General features: G+C 48.4%; 1 protein-coding gene across 1 annotated transcript in view; it reads left to right on the forward strand.

Annotated features, from left to right (window-relative positions):
- The first annotated feature begins 1287 nt into the window (after positions 1 to 1287).
- AP3D1 (adaptor related protein complex 3 subunit delta 1) overlaps positions 1288 to 16007 on the forward strand; it is a 49681-nt gene continuing 34961 nt past the window's right edge. The window contains 5 exon segments of the mRNA XM_033136497.1: positions 1288 to 1423; positions 11325 to 11420; positions 12612 to 12692; positions 13624 to 13704; positions 14674 to 14781. Of these exon segments, the coding sequence (XP_032992388.1) occupies positions 1328 to 1423; positions 11325 to 11420; positions 12612 to 12692; positions 13624 to 13704; positions 14674 to 14781 (462 nt within the window). The 5' untranslated portion in view covers positions 1288 to 1327.

Below are 16007 nucleotides of genomic sequence, written 5' to 3' on the forward strand. Positions count from 1 at the left end.
GCAGTCCATGGGACTCTCAAGAGTCTCCTCCAGCACCATAATTCAAAAGCATCAATTCTTCGGCGATCAGCCTTCTTTATGGTCCAGCTCTCACTTCCATACATTACTACTGGGAAAACTATACGGGAGGAGACTCTTTAATTAAACTGCGGGAGGCAGTGGAAGATAGGGGTGCCTGGCGTTCTCTGGTCCATGAGGTCACGAAGAGTCGGACACGACTGAACAACAACAGCAAACTATACGGACCTTTGTCGGCAAGGTGATGTCTCTGCTTTTTAAGATGCTGTCTAGGTTTGTGATTGCTGTAAAAGGCTATAGATTGTTTAATTAGTCAGATGGGAGGCGAACTTGATGCATTGGACGAAAACTTACCAGTACTCTTTTTATCTGAAGAAGTGTGCATGCACAGGAAAGCTCATACCAAGAACAAACTTAGTTGGTCTCTGATACTGGAAGGATTTTTTTTTTTAATTTTTTTTGTGTGTGTGTGTGTGTGTGTGTGTGTTGATCGTTGTGAACCACTCTGATATTTTTTATAAAATAAAAATACAGTACTCTATCCATGTAATTACTGATCCATCTGCCGCACCGCAAATTAAAACATGCTTCTCTTAAAACATGTTTATTATTATTAATATTCAAACATGCAAATATTCAAACATGCTTCTCTTAAAACATGTTTATTATTACAATACATATTCGTTATCTTTTATAGGGCAATACAGCCAGACATAGGAATGTTGGGGGCGTGGCTATCTCTCCCGCTGGGCGGAGCCAAGAAGGCAAGTGGGCGGGGCTCAAGCGACGTCTAGGAATCCCCGCGGGAGCGCCATGGTGGAAGCCGAGCGGGCGAACCATAGAGGTGGCTCGGCTCGGGGGAGGATGCCTATGCGTGGGGTGGGCTAGAAACACCCAACCGGACGTGACGTCCGCTCCCACTCCTTCCCTCGCTCTCTATGGGAAAGGAGGACCGCCGCCTCAGCTCTCGGAGCTATATAGAAGGACGTGGAACCCGGGGGCGGCGTGCGTAGCGTGGCGTGGCGCGGCGCGGTGACGGAAGCGCGCCGGAGGAGAAAGGGGGCGTGGCGCGAGCGCTCTCTCAGCTGACCGCCGGCCATTTTGTCGCCGCTCCGGCTCTTTCCCGCCGCCGCCGCCGCCCCGCGAAGCCCCCTCAGAGCAGCGCCGGCGGGGCCCGCGAGGGAAAGCGAGCGCGAGGGGCGGGAAGGAGGCATGTGAGGCGCCTTCGCCTGCCGCCGCCGCTGCCGCCGCCTTCGCTTACCTCTGCCTCTCCCCCCGCTCGCCCCTCACCGCCGCCGCCGCCGCCGCCATGGCGCTGAAGATGGTGAAAGGCAGCATCGACCGCATGTTCGACAAGAACCTCCAGGACCTGGTGCGCGGCATCCGCAACCACAAGGAGGACGAGGTGAGGCGGGTGCAGGTCCTCCTCATGGAAATGGGTGGGCGCCCAAGGCTCCAGTCCTCATGGAGGAAGCCCAGGTTTTCAAGCTTCTTTGGTCGGTCCCTAATGATGCTTCCCGATTCGCCCGAGGGAAAGCGAACGCTCGAGGCGCTAGTCCTCGTGATTCCTGGCACAAGGGGAAGAAGGGGTTGGTGGAAACGAACCCGGTCGGTTCTCAAGCCTACAACTCCCGCCTCCCCCTGACCGCTGACCCTGCTGATTAGGGGCGGTGGTGGGAGTTGTAGTCTGGAGTTGGGAGAAACTCTGGGACGTTCAGGGTGCTAGTCCTCGTGATTCCTGGCTTGGAAGCTCTCCTCCATTGGTGTGGGCCAGGCATAGGGAACCTTCGGCTCTCCAGATGTTTTGGCCTACAACTCCCATGATCCCTAGCTAACAGGACCAGTGGTCAGGGATGATGGGAATTGTAGTCCGAAACATCTGGAGAGCCGAAGGTTCCCTATGCCTGGTGTGGGCTGACGGTGCCCCTGCAGGGTTTGGGGGACAGGCCTCTCTCGCCCAGCCCTACCTGGTGGCGTTGCCAGGAATCGAACCCAGGACCTCCTGCATGCAGAGCCATCTGCCACTGCCGCTGAGCTGGGGGCCCTACCCCTAAAGGCGCCCAGCCCTCAAGAGTTGCAGATAAAAAGGCTGCTTAAAACATGAATTTTAGGGCAGTGTTCGAAATTAGCCTGGTTTTGCCAGGCTCGTTTTTGCTTCTGGCGCAGGGTCCAGTTACGACGACGCAGAGGTTTCTGGGTGAAACCAGAGTTTAAAAACCTCTGCTTTAGTCCATAGCTATTTCCATTTCCAGTCTGTGCGTTTCTCTTCCTTGCATATTGGGACAAGTGAATTGTTGTAAGAGCCAAGCAATGTAGCTGAGATTGTAGAATTGTAGGGTTGGAAGAGATCCCGAGGATCATTGAGCCCCAAGTCCCTGGCAAACAAGACATTCTGTTGTAGCGACCGCAACATAAAATTCAAGGTATCATTTGGCGCCTAGCTTACATACCTCAATTTCCAACACTGAACCTTGGGAGCTTGGTCATACAGAGTTGGACCGTTGGTCTACTTGACTGACAGGAGCTCTTCAGGATTTGTGACCCACAGGAGTGCATAGGCGTTCACTGCACCGCACCCAAGTGTGCTGAAGAGCAAAGCGGAATTTCCTTTCTCTAGCTTTCAGCAGGGGGCGCTCTCGGTTTCTGCAAAGACCACGTAACTGTGGGGTACGAACACCTGGTGCAGGGGCATCCAGTACTAGAAACTTAAGACATATAAGCCAGGCGCCAAACGGCTCCTTCGACCAGGGTTACAGTCACCAAAATGGAATGCCTAGTTGCCATTTTTGGACCAGGCAGCTTTAAAGTCGTGTATTTTTCAATATGACTTTCTGGTTCCTGAAATTCATTTTGATTGAGCAGATAGATAGAATTCTATAGCAGTGTTTTTCAACCACTGTTCCGTGGCACACTAGTGTGCCGCGAGATGTTGTCTGGTGTGCCGTGGGAAAAATCTGTTTATTTGATTCCTATTCAAGAGAATTACTTTATATATAGTCAATATAGGCACAGAGTTAATTTTTTTAACATTTTCTAATGGTGGTGTGCCTCGTGATTTTTTTTCATGAAACAAGTGTGCCTTTGCCCAAAAAAGGTTGAAAAACACTGTTCTATAGGATGTGTTGCTAGTGTGCGAAAACAGTCCAGATCCAAGGATCCCCCGGCATGCACCTCCAGACAGCGGAGACATCAGCATCTTAACTTGGTTGCAAGTGGGCAGTAGCCAGGTGCAAAATGCGCCTGGCAAATTTCAGAAGCTGGATGTATCCTCAGCCACCAGTAGACAGAGCTGAGGTTGATGTTAAGGTTCTAGTTCTTCCGGGGGGGGGGGGTTCTTCAAAATAACTCTCAATGAGATGGTTCGTGGTGATGGGGGGAAACAAATTTTGCATGTACGCTGTAAGAAGTGGGATCCCCCCAAGGAAATAAGTTTGAGGGGGACAGAACTGTTCATGGGGCGTGTCTCTGTTTATCACCATCAATATTTATACACCATTGTAAAGACCCTGAAGCAATATGTCAGTGATGGAGAACCTCTGGCCCTCCAGATGTTGCTGGACTCCAACACCCATCAGTTGCAGCCAGCTGCAGCCAGTGATCACAGACAGTGTGAGCTCTGGGCAAAAATGATCTGGAGTGATACAGGTTCCCCCTTCAGTCCAGGGCTCAAAGCAGGCCTAGAAGACCTGTGGCCCTCCAGGAGTTGTTGAACTCCAACTCCCATCAGCAGGGTGGATTTGATTTAAATGACTAGTCAGTAAGGCTCAGGGTGGATTTAAATTTTTAAAAATCTGATTTAATTTTTTAAAAATCTGATTTTTTTATTTAAATCTGATTTTTTTATTTAAATCGGATTTTTTTATTTAAATCGGATTTTTTTATTTAAATCAGGTTTTTATTTTTATTTAAATCCACCCTGAGCCTTAAATTTAAATTTAAATCATGATTTAAATCAGTTTTATTTAAATCAAATCCACCCTGCCCATCAGCCATTATGGTCAGGGTTGATGGGAGTTGGAGTCGGACAACATCATCTGAAGGACCACAGGTTCCCCATCCCTCTGCCAGAACCTGGAATAAAGAGGCAATTATGAATGTTTATGTACATTTGGAAGATCTCCCAGTGTCCCACTTATCTACAGTTACACTGACTGCAGCTCTTCAGGGTTTTAAATGGGGAAGCTGGGTCCAAGTTTTGTAGGACTATATCTTCCATGATCCTTGGCCATTGTGGCAGAGGGATGCTGGGAGTCTTGGCAAACCTGGTTGGACACCCAGGACGTTTTGCAATCAAAGCATGTGCTCTATGACCGATCCCACCTTACTCCCACTTTGCAAGAAAGCTTGGCATGCCTCTCGGTTGATGAGAGAAAGAACCAAGCAAATGCCTTTCGATTGCAGACCTAAAAGAGGAACTGCCGCAGAATATCTGCAAGAAAATGGGTGGGTTGGGTGAAGGAAGTTGCAGGAATCACAGAATTGTAGAGCTGTAGAATTGGAAGGGACCCTAATGGTCATCTAGTCCAACCCCCCTGCAGTGCAGGAATCTCGGCTAAAGCATCCATGACAAATGGCCATTTAGCTTCTGTTTAAAAACCTCCATGGAAAGGGAGTCCCCCACCTTGTGAGGGAGACCATTTCGGTGTTTAGTTGGAATCTCCTTTCTTGTAACTTGAAGCCATTGGTTCAGGTCCTACCCTCCAGAGCAGGAGAAAACAAGCTGGCTCCCTCTTCCATGTGACAGCCCTCAAGATATTTGAAGATGTCTTATCATATCTCCTCTCAGTCTCCTCTTTCCCAGCTCCTTCAACTGTTCGTCATAAGGGCAGCATCAGGCAGAGCCACAGTGAGGCGACTAGTCCCCTGCTCACCTGCCTCTAGACACGGGTCTAGCTTGTCAAAGGACTTGGGGTGGCAGACGGGGCAGTGAGCTGCAGCAGAGCCTGGGAAAGATTCACATACGGAAGGGGAGACACCAGGGCAAGGGACTTATGTAAGAATATTTGCAAGTGGGGAAGCTGAAAGAGTGCCACCCGTTTTCAGAATTGTAGCAAAATGGCGTTGTCTCTAAGGTCTCTGCCATTATAAAATAAATTTTAGTTTCCGAAGTGATTCTTGGATCGCAACATCTTTTCTCTCCCCCTTACCCTGAGATCCCATTTGCTGACTAACTTTCAGGCGAAACCCTTGTCAGTGCCTGATAAAAGTTCCAGGCTGCTCCTCAATTGAGAGAGTCTCCCCCCACCTCCTACTTTCAACCCTCCCTTTTGATCATACCAGTTTCGTCCTGTCTAGACCCATTTGGGGAGCTCTCTGTCTCAGAAGAGGAAGCCACTTGCTACAAGAGAGCCTTTCTGTAAATCTCATTGTGTTTCTTTGGAGAGCTTTGCAGTGCTGGCCTTGGAAGTATTTGTGATGTGGTCAGAGACAAGCGTCTATTGTGTGAAGGCAGAGAGATAACAGATACAGCACTCATTTTTTATCAGGAAGGAGGTGACGGTCTGTAAATATATTGCTCTTTCTTCTTTTAGCTGCCCTTGACTAGATTGGGTGGTGGGTGGGGAGCTGGTCTGCAACCCTTTGAGAAGCATACCTTTGCTATCAACATACAATTTTGAATGCAGATATTAAGTTCGTAGCCTGAGCAGTCCAGCTCGCTTGTAAATAATCATGCAGTTATTGCAAATCGGGGTGTGTGGCGGGGGGAGAGATTCAGGGAAGTAACTGAAAACCTCCACCCCTTTAATTTAGTTCTCCTTTCCTCATTCCTGAAATGAGATTCTGAGCTCGAGAGCAGCATGTACCATTTTAACTTTGTTTACAGTGCTTGGGGGCTAAATAGTGGAGGAATTGTTATTATACATTGGCAAATAGAAAGAGGGTGTGTGGTTTTTTTCAGGCCATGAATGGCCGGACATTGGTATGTTCTGCACTAGGGTACTTTTCTGTCCAGGTTTGGGGTCTGGGGTAGGGTGTATAAAGAACATAAGATGTTGGATTGGGCAAGTGGCCCAACTAGTCCAGCACAGCGTTCGAAATTTGCCAGGCACATTCTGCACCTGCTAACGGCCACTTGCAACCAATTGAAGCTGCCAGGATGGCGCCTGACGTCTCCATCATCTGGAGGCGCATGCCTGAGGATCCTTGGATCTTGACTGTTTTCCCAATGCATCCTTTAGAATTCTATCCATTATATTTTATCTACACAATCAAAATGAAGCAGGAACCAAAAAAGTCATATACACAACTTTTGAGCCATCTGGCACCAACTACGCATTCAATTTTGACGACAGTAACCCTGGTCTAAGGAGCCATTTGATACCTATCTTATATACATATACCTGTGTTTCTAACACTGCTCATTTGGCGGGGGGGGGGGAGCTTCAGATTGAAATCGGGAAAAGCAGCACCTACAGAAGGACATGCATCGTTGCCTCTGCTTGCATGTGGGGAAGGCAATCTGCTGGTGTTAAAAAATCAACAATACTGGGAGCCTGGCGAGAGGGTGAGGTGTCTGTTTGGGGAGCTTTTAATGACTCCAGGGATGATAAAGCACTTCTCACAGTGCTGAGCCACCCGAGTGCTTCTGCTCAGGAAATTAGTCATCCCCTCCTTTTTAAAAAATAAATAAAAATAAATAAAAGTGTTCATGTTGACTGAAGGATTGGTTCCCAGTGGCAGATAGCAGAAGGCCTGCTCTCTTGTGAGCTTTTAACTTCTGGACACGTCACTCTAGTCCATTGGGAAGCCTCCTGAAATGGTTTGTTGCTCCTTCCCCCCCCCCCATCTCCCAAATTCCTGCCAATGAAGAGCAGCCGCTGGCTCAGTTTCATAGCAGAAACTCCAGGAAGGACTTTGCTCTGCTGGCCAAGGGGACAAGTGGGCTCTGGATGCAGAAGCTAGCCTCCTGGGAAAAAAAATAAACTTGACTCTGGCAGTCTGAGGCTGCGGAATGAGCTGTGTCGGGTGTGTTGGAGGCCCCCGCCGCCACGCATTCTCTAGGATTGACCAATCGCAAAGTGTACCTTATGTGAAACCTCTTATAATTGCAGAGACAAAACATTATGAAAATGGCTATACTGTACATTATTCCTGCATTGGGATCCCCTCCAACTCTACAATCTATGATTCTAAGACATGTTCCCATGCTCAAGCTGTGTGCCCGTTGTAGTCTTCCCTTGCAGCGTATGTCTAGCTTACCTGAACTAGTGGGTTCAACTTCCAAGAAAGGAGATTCCGATTCAATGCTAGGAAGAACTTTCTGGCAGTAAGAGCTGTTTGGCAGTGGTATGCACTCTCTTGGAAAGTGGACTCCCCTTCGGTGGAGGCTTTAAACAGAGATTGGTTGGATGCCTGTCCGTCAGGGATTTTTAAGTTGTGATTCCTGCACTGCAGGGGGCTGGACTTGATGACCCTTGGAGGTCCTTCCAACACTCTTATGATTCTATGCAGGGTTGTGTTCCTTTTGGGTCATGGTGGTCATCACAGCACTTCATGCCTTAGGTGCATCTAGCCTTCACTGCCAAACATCTTGGGTTGTGGACAGTATTAGAAACTCCCAATATATAAGCTAGGTGCCAAAAGGTAAAGGAGGTCCGTTAGGTCCAGTCGCACACGACTCTGGGGTTGCAGCGCTCATCTCACTTTACTGGCCGAGGGAGCCGGCGTCCAGCTTCCAGGTCATTTCGCCAGCATGACTAAGCTGCTTCTGGCGAACCAGAGCAGCACACGGAAACACCGTTTACCTTCCCGCTGGAGCAGTACCTATTTATCTACTTGCACTGCGTGCTTTTGAACTGCTAGGTTGGCAGCAGGGACCGAGCAATGGGAGCCAAACAGCTCCTTAAACCAAGGTTACAGTTGCCAAAATGGAATGTCTAGTTGCCTTTTGAGAGCAAGACGGCTCTAAAGTCTTATTTTTCAAATGACGGACTGACTGTGATTGATTCTCAGATAAATATCTGGCTAGTTCAGAGGACAACCTTGAGCTTGGTTAAGAGCTTTGAGAACTTGAAAGAAGGAAAGTCACTTGATCCAGGGACAGTCCAGATACCCACACTCACTCATTGCAATTAGGATACAAGATTAAAGAGGGCTGTCGACCGCGCCCTATGCAAAGAGAAAGAATAGACTTCCCTGTCTCTGATTCCTGTTGAAAGTGCTGGCAGGAGGTTGGCCTGATAAGTCTCTAAAATGTTCTTGCTCCATTCTGTGGTTTACGCTCCTCCGCTAGCCGGCTTGAGATCTGCCTCCTGTCCACACCCACAGACCTCTCTTAGCAGCCTCTCCTTGCAAAGCTTTGGCGCAAGCCCAACATGCTCCTAGTCACAGGATTTTGTCCCAGGCAAGGCCATTATTGGAAACGGCTGCTCGAGGCAAGCAGCACCGAGGTCAGCCGCCTTCAAAGAGTTGCGCTGAATGTCAAGGAAAAGGTAGAGAGCCCCCATGTTAAGCCAGCACATTTCAGAATTCTGGGGAAAGGAGCCCTGGACCCGCTGAACACATACTCTGAATATGGCGCATCTGAGACTCAGACCCCCCAACAGCTTGGGTTGAAGTCAGCGGGGTAAAAAATGGTCCCCTGCCTGAGTCCCTGGAGATAAGGTTGCTTCCCAGATCTTAAGATCCACAGAAACATGCTTCACCCCCCCCCCCCTTTCTGGGTGTAAGGTGGCCAAATGCAAAAACCTTTCCCACTTCAGTTTGGCCAGCTTACACCCAGAAGGACTGAAGCAGGAGTTGACTGACTTCGCGCCCTGTAGATGCTGCCAGCTCCCAAACCCATCACCCTTGACCATTGGCTGTGGGACTTGTATTCAGTCAATGTCTGGAGGGGCACTGGTATAATATACTGCCCACAGTCAGAGATGCCCACCCACTGATCCTCTGTAGGAAACAGCATGCTCAGTTGACAGCTTCTTAATCTCTGCATGGGGAGAGATCTTGTTTGAATCGGAGACAGAGCAGGAGTTACCTGCCCCAGCCCCAGGGAGGCTGTATGGCCAGACCAGTAAATCATACAGAAATGCAGCAGGCAGCCTCAGGGTTTTTGGGGGGGAATCCAATTTCACATGACATAGCGTGTGGGAGCAACTGGTTTCAGGATTTTGCATTCAAAACAGCAGCCATGCAACAGAGTTTTCTAAGGCTGTCCATCTCGCAACCCCCCTTGGGAGGATTTGTAGTGCCACATCATAACTCTGGATTTGCCTGAAGAAATGCGGCTTTGGAAGGTGAAAAATGAGCTTTGTAGTTGCATGGTGCGAGAAGGGGAAGCTCTGGAAGGTGGATGTGGTGGGTGGCAAGATGGTTGGTGAGCAGAGCAAGCAGGGGCCCAGAAGATGGTCCGAATTAATTCTCTCACTGCCCTCCGCGTGGCAAGGCAGTCCCCCAACTCCCATCAGCCCAAGCGGCCACCGTGGCCCCATAGTCAGGTAACAGATACCAAAAGCAGCAACAGATTAGCCTATGCAGAATAAAAAAGTCTGGATAATGGAACAGAAAACCCATTTAAGATGCAACTCTTCCAGTGAGCTGTCAGGGTCCCATAATTCAGAGCTGAATTGTTCTCCCCCACCCCACCCCACCTCTTGTCGGCTGTGCAATGGATCTCTGAACACATTGTTAACTTGCACTAAATATTTGATGGCCATGTTGCGGCAGGTAAAGACAGATGTCATGGAATCCATCAGGCACGTATCTAGTTTCCCAGGCCCCACTGCGCTCTTGTGGGGAGCAGAGTGGGAAGTGTCAATCACCCAAGGTACCTAGGGACAAAAATGTGCCAGGTTAAAAATTTGGTAACTGCTGAAGATAAGAGAAACCAATCCCCTTTTTAATCAAGGGGGAAAAGAAATTGAGGACACCATAAGGATAGGGAGTCCACATTCACACCATATCCTGGTTATTTCCCGCTTGGACTACTACAATGCGCTCTGTGTGGGGCTGCCTTTGAATGTGACTCAGAAACTACAACTACTGCAGAGTGTGACAGCTAGACAGGGGACTGGGAGTGGCAGCCGGGACCATATAACACCGGTCCTGAAAGACCTGTATTGGCTCCTAGTACATTTCCAAGCACAATTCAAAGTGTTGGTGCTTACCTTTAAAGCCCTAAACAGCCTCAGCCCTGTATACCTGAAGGAGCATCTCCACCCCATCATTCAGCCCGGACGCTGAGGTCCTCCTCTGAGGTTACAGGGAACCAGACAGAGGGCCTTCTCGGTGGTGGCACCCACCCTGTGGAACACCCTCCCATCAGATGTCAAGGAAATAAATAACTACAGTCATACCTTGGTTGTCGAACGCCTTGGTACTTGTCCGTTTTGGCTCCTGAATGCCACAAACCCGGAAGTGAGTGTTCCAGTTTGCGAACTTTTTTTGGAAGCCCAGCGGCTGACACGGCTTTCGGTTGAGTACAGGAACCTCCTGCAGCCAATCAGAAGCCACGCCTTGGTTGTCAAACATTTTCGGAAGTCAAACAGACTTCTGGGACAGATTCCGTTTGACAACCAAGGTACGACTGTATCTGACTTTTAGAAGGCAGCCCTGTATAGGGAAGCTTTTTCAATGTTTGATGTTTTATTATGTTTTTATATGTGTTGGAAGCCGCCCAGAGTAGGGCTTCCAACAGTCGGATGGGCAGGGTACAAGTAATAAAAGGATGATTCTGATTGATGATGAAATCAGGACCCCACAAAACCTCCCCTTGAGGTGCAGGCTTCAGCATCATGGCAGGAACCATGTACACAGAGGACCATATTTTGACTCCCTTCCTGAATTATTTCCGCTTCTCTTCTGTCTCCCATTCCCTCCCCTCCCAAATCGCACTTTGCTTTATCATGCGAAGCTGGCTTTTAGCAAGCTTAATTAACGAAGTCTAAATCAGTAACTGTGCAACACCTTTGGAGAGGGAACGTTAATTGACTTTTGCATCCAGATCTGCTAGTGACCCACAAAGGGGAGGGAGGGGTGCCTAAAATTTATATAATGTCAGCAGTGCGATGGCGGCTCTTGGATGTCACCTGGCAATCCCCAGTGGCTTCTTCAGGTAGAGCTAGGTGTGTCATCTCGAAACCCTGGAGAGCTGCTGCCGGTTAGTGCAGACAGTACTATGCTAGATTGACCAGTTTGGCATAAGGCAGCTTCCTTTGTTTGATGTGTGCACTTGGGGAGGCCAGACAAAACTTTCTGTGCCTAAGAACGAAATGTGTGCTGGGTACTGGATCTTTGGGGACAATCTTGCCTGAGCAGGAGATTTCCAGTGACTTCCTTAACCCACAACTCCTTCCTCTCCGTCCCTCCAGGCAAAGTACATCTCTCAGTGCATCGATGAGATCAAGCAGGAGCTGAAGCAGGATAACATTGCCGTGAAAGCCAATGCCGTCTGCAAGCTCACCTACGTAAGTGTCTCCCTCACCTGCGGGTCAGGTTTCTGCCGCGCAGCCTGCGGGGCAGGCAAGTGAGCCTGTTCCGCGAGGAGCCTCCCAAAGTGAGGCGGCCTTCTTCGTTTCCGACTGCATCCCATAATTCTGTCTCCCCGTAGCAGAGGTGGGGAGTAAACAGAAGAACTTAAGAATTTCCCAGTTGGATCAGGCCAGTGGCCCTTCTGGTTTTCAAAAGAAGCCAACCAGATGCTCAGAAGCAGGACCTGAACACAGCAGCACTCTCCGCACCTGTGGTTTCACGCAAGTGGCATCTGCTGCCTCCGGCTGCGGAACATACATTGTGTTCCTGTATCAGTGTTACTTCCATGGAACATGAGCTGGTGTCCAATTGCAAACTTAACAACTCTTTAACATCTTAATATATACAATGCCAAAATAAAAATCGCATCGTATGAGGTTTGCATTGAATGAGGTTATTACAAGGATGTTATAAATAACTTAAGAGTTCCTTTTCGGGCCGACCATGAAACAGATTGAAATCTGGGTATCTCGTTGTTGCACTTGTCATTTTTATTTTGTCATTGCATGTATTACCGTATTTACTCAAATCTAATGCTCACCTTTTTTGGCCAAATTACGTTGTGAAAATTAAGGGTGTGCGTTAGATTCGATGGCGCATTAGACTTGACCAAATACGGTAATTAAGATTTCATGTATTAGAGATTGTTGAAATGCCGCACGTTATTGTTAATGAATTTGCGCAAACCACATACAGAATTGCCAAGTTTTTGATTCATCTCTCTGTATTCCATGGGCGTGGCATTGAGCTTGGCCAGGGTGTCAAATTGGGCAGGGTAAGAAACCTCAGGCCTGTGTGCGCACAGGCTGAATATGGCCCTCCAGCCCTCTCCATCTGGCTGCCATAGGTGGTTGGACGCAGAGGATTGGTGGGAGGAAACCCCCAAGGGAAGATTCCTGCATTGCAGGGGGTTGGACTAGATGACCATTGGGGTCCTTTCCAACTCTACAGTTCTATGATCCTGTACCATCAGCTACTTTTGACCTAGGTCAAAAGCATCTTGGGTGCCACGTACAAAGGCAAGACGCCTTTTTCTCCTGCTAATCATTATATATTGGGGGGGGGGTGTCCTACCCTTTCTGTGCCAAGACTCACACTCTGGCCTTTGTTCCTCCTCACCCTCACAGTTGCAAATGCTGGGCTACGACATCAGCTGGGCAGCCTTCAACATCATCGAAGTCATGAGCGCCTCAAAGTACACCTTCAAAGTAAGTGGCCTGCGTGGGAACCTGGGCTGCCGGGGGGGGGAAGGCATCAGGGGGTTCCTGGCAGCTGCCGTGGAAACCTATTTCCTCTAAAACAGAGGTTCCCAAACGTATTTGACCTGCCAAATTCATTCAGAAAATGAAAAAAAAAAAAGTCAGCGGCCCTCTGGAAACCTACTGCCTTTAAGCGAGCAAACAGAAGGATGCAGTGACAAATTTGCGTTCTTTGATGTATCTATATATCTCCGTATATATGAATTATGGTGCTGGAGGAGACTCTTGAGAGTCCCATGGACTGCAAGAAGATCAAACCTATCCATTCTCAAGGAAATCGGCCCTGAGTGCTCACTAGAAGGACAGATCCTGAAGTTGAGGCTCCAGTACTTTGGCCACCTCATGAGAAGAGAAGACTCCCTGGAAAAGACCCTGATGTTGGGAAAGATGGAGGGCACAAGGAGAAGGGGACGTCAGAGGATGAGATGGTGGGACAGTGTTCTCGAAGCTACTAACATGAGTTTGGCCAAACAGTGGGAGGCAGTGAAGGATAGGCGTGCCTGGCGTGCTCTGGTCCATGGGGTCACGAAGAGTCGGACACGACTGAACGACTGAACAACAACAACATATATCTACCTACCCCCTACAACATAGCGAAGGAAGACGTCGTTGTAAATAAGACACCTTGAAAGCTTGAAATTATAAAATTATTTATTAAAACCAAACATAGCAACGTTCGCATTACACACATAAAATTAATATAATGAAGGATAACATTGAAATAAAAATTACGAATAACATTCAGAATAGTCTATGAAGGGCATGGGCCAGATTACATCAATTTTTAAGAATACATTTTTTGACCATTCCTGCACGCGGTGGCAATGAGTCCTTTCAGCCTTTGATACTGACTCGCTTTCCCTCTTTCCTAACCTTGCAGAGGATCGGGTACCTGGCAGCCTCGCAGTGCTTTCACGAAGGGACCGACGTCATCATGCTGACAACGAACCAGATCCGAAAGGTGAGTGTCGCCATTCCAGAGGAGCTGCTGCCTGTTATTAGTGTCTCCTTATGACTTAAGAAATGTAGGTCACGCCCTTCAGTTTGATTGACTGATTAAGTTTTACACCATCCTATACCCGTAGCTCTCAGGGCAGTTCACAACACAAAGTTACATTACGAAAGCACAAAATACATAATGAAAATAATTAATAATGTGTACAAACTTACAACAGAAATTACGCTCCCCAACAAAAGCGCCTAACCAGCCCTCCAGCCCACAAATTACAAATAACAAAAATCTAAATTAACATGTAAAAACAATTTTAAACAGCAGCTTTTAAAACTCTTAACAGTAGCGGTCTTTAGCTACTACAGTGGTACCTCGGTTTAAGAGCAGTCCAGTTTAAGAACAATTTGGTTTACAAACTCCGCAAAACCGGAAATAGTGTCTTGGTTTGAGAACTTTACCTCGGTCTAAGAACGGAATCTGAATAGTGGAAGGGCACTGGCGGTGGGAGGCCTCGGTTTAAGAACGGACTTCCAGAACAGATGAAGTTTGTAAACCAAGGTATCACTGTACTTGCATGAGAATACAGGTCTCCCCACATGGTCCTGCTAGCAAGGGATGATGGGAGTTGCCCAAAAACATCTGGAGACCCAAGTTTCAGAAACACTGGGGCAGAGGGTAGAGCTATGGCCTGGGAGAGACCAGGGTCTGAATCCCCACTCAGCCATGAAGCTCCCTGGGTGACCTTGGGCCAGTCACTCACTCTCAGCCAGGCCTATTGCACTGGGCTGTTGTGAGGATAAAAAGGGGAAGGGAGAGCTGTGTACTCCACCTTGAGCTCCTTGGAGGAAAAGCGGGATATAAAGACTTTGTCTTTCTAGGTTGAACTCAACTAAGGACTCTTCTCCCCCTCCAACCCACCTCTCTCCCCTTCCCACCCCCCACCCCCGGCACTCCTTTCCATCTCCCCTCCTCTTCTAGGACCTGAGTAGCCCCAACCAGTATGACACCGGCGTTGCACTGACTGGTTTGTCCTGCTTTGTGACTCCTGATCTGGCCAGAGACTTGGCCAACGACATCATGACCCTGGTGAGTTGGGACGGGGGCGCTGGGGGTGGGAGCGGCTGGTCTACAATTGTTGCCTTGTCTGCTCTTTCTTCTGCCAAGCCATTGGGGGTTTAAAAGCTGTTCAGAAGTCCTTGTCCCACAACTAAGCTCTGTGCTTTGCTCCTCATAAGAACCATCTCGAAAGCATACGGTTGCAATCGAAATTATTCAGCCCCCATTGCAAATCAGGTTTATTATCAAAACTTGCAGACTCCTTGTTTGTGAAGGGCTCTTATCCATAGCTGTCAGCTTTCCCTTTTTTGCGGGAAATTCCCTTATTCCAGCGCCGTTTCCCATTGCAAAAAAAGGGAAAGTTGACAGCTATGGCCGTTTCCCAATGCAAAAAAAAAAAAAAGGTTGACAGCTCTGCTCTTATCTCTTACGTTTTTGGACCATTCTTTGACTTAGTGATATTTCTAACATGCAGCCAAATTTGACACTCAGCAAACCCCTAGCCAGTTCAGGTATTTCATGTGTTCCAGCTCAAGCACATCAGGTGTGCTTGAGAGAACACCTGTTGTATTTGTGCTGTTGTGAGGGATTCCATTCAGGGGAGTGAATTATAGTGAGACTGGAGAAGCCAGTGTAAGTTGCATTTTCAGCTGAATTTGGGGAAACCACTGTGTTGAGCTATTTCAGTTGCTTTTGTTTTATTTGCTCATTGCAAACAGCTGAAAGTCTGTAAAGGTAAAGGGACCCCTGACCATTAGGTCCAGTCACAGATGACTCTGGGGTTGCGGCGCTCATCTCGCTTTACTGGCCAAGGGAGCCGGCGTACAGCTTCCGGGTCACGTGGCCAACATGACTAAACCGCTTCTTTGCGAACCAGAACAGCACACAGAAACACTGTTTACCTTCCCGCCAGAGCGGTACCTATTTATCTACTTGCACTTTGACGTGCTTTCAAACTGCTAGGTTGGCAGGAGCAGGGACTGAACAACGGGAGCTCACCTAATTGCGGGGATTCAAACCGCCGACCTTCTGATTGACAAGCCCTAGGCTCTGTGGTTTAACCCACAGTGCCACCTGTGATGGCAACAATTGGACAAATCCCCAGAGGAGAAGATCATCAACGTCCAATAGTCACGATGGCTATGCTCTGCCCCCAGATTCTTCTGGATAGCAGTTTCTGGTGCTTACTAGCAGTACATGTGAAAAGGATCCAGGGGTCTTGGTGGGCCACAAGCTAAACATGAGTCAACCGTGTG

The sequence above is a fragment of the Lacerta agilis genome, chromosome 18 (genome assembly GCF_009819535.1).
Source record: "Lacerta agilis isolate rLacAgi1 chromosome 18, rLacAgi1.pri, whole genome shotgun sequence".
Lineage (NCBI taxonomy): Eukaryota > Metazoa > Chordata > Lepidosauria > Squamata > Lacertidae > Lacerta > Lacerta agilis.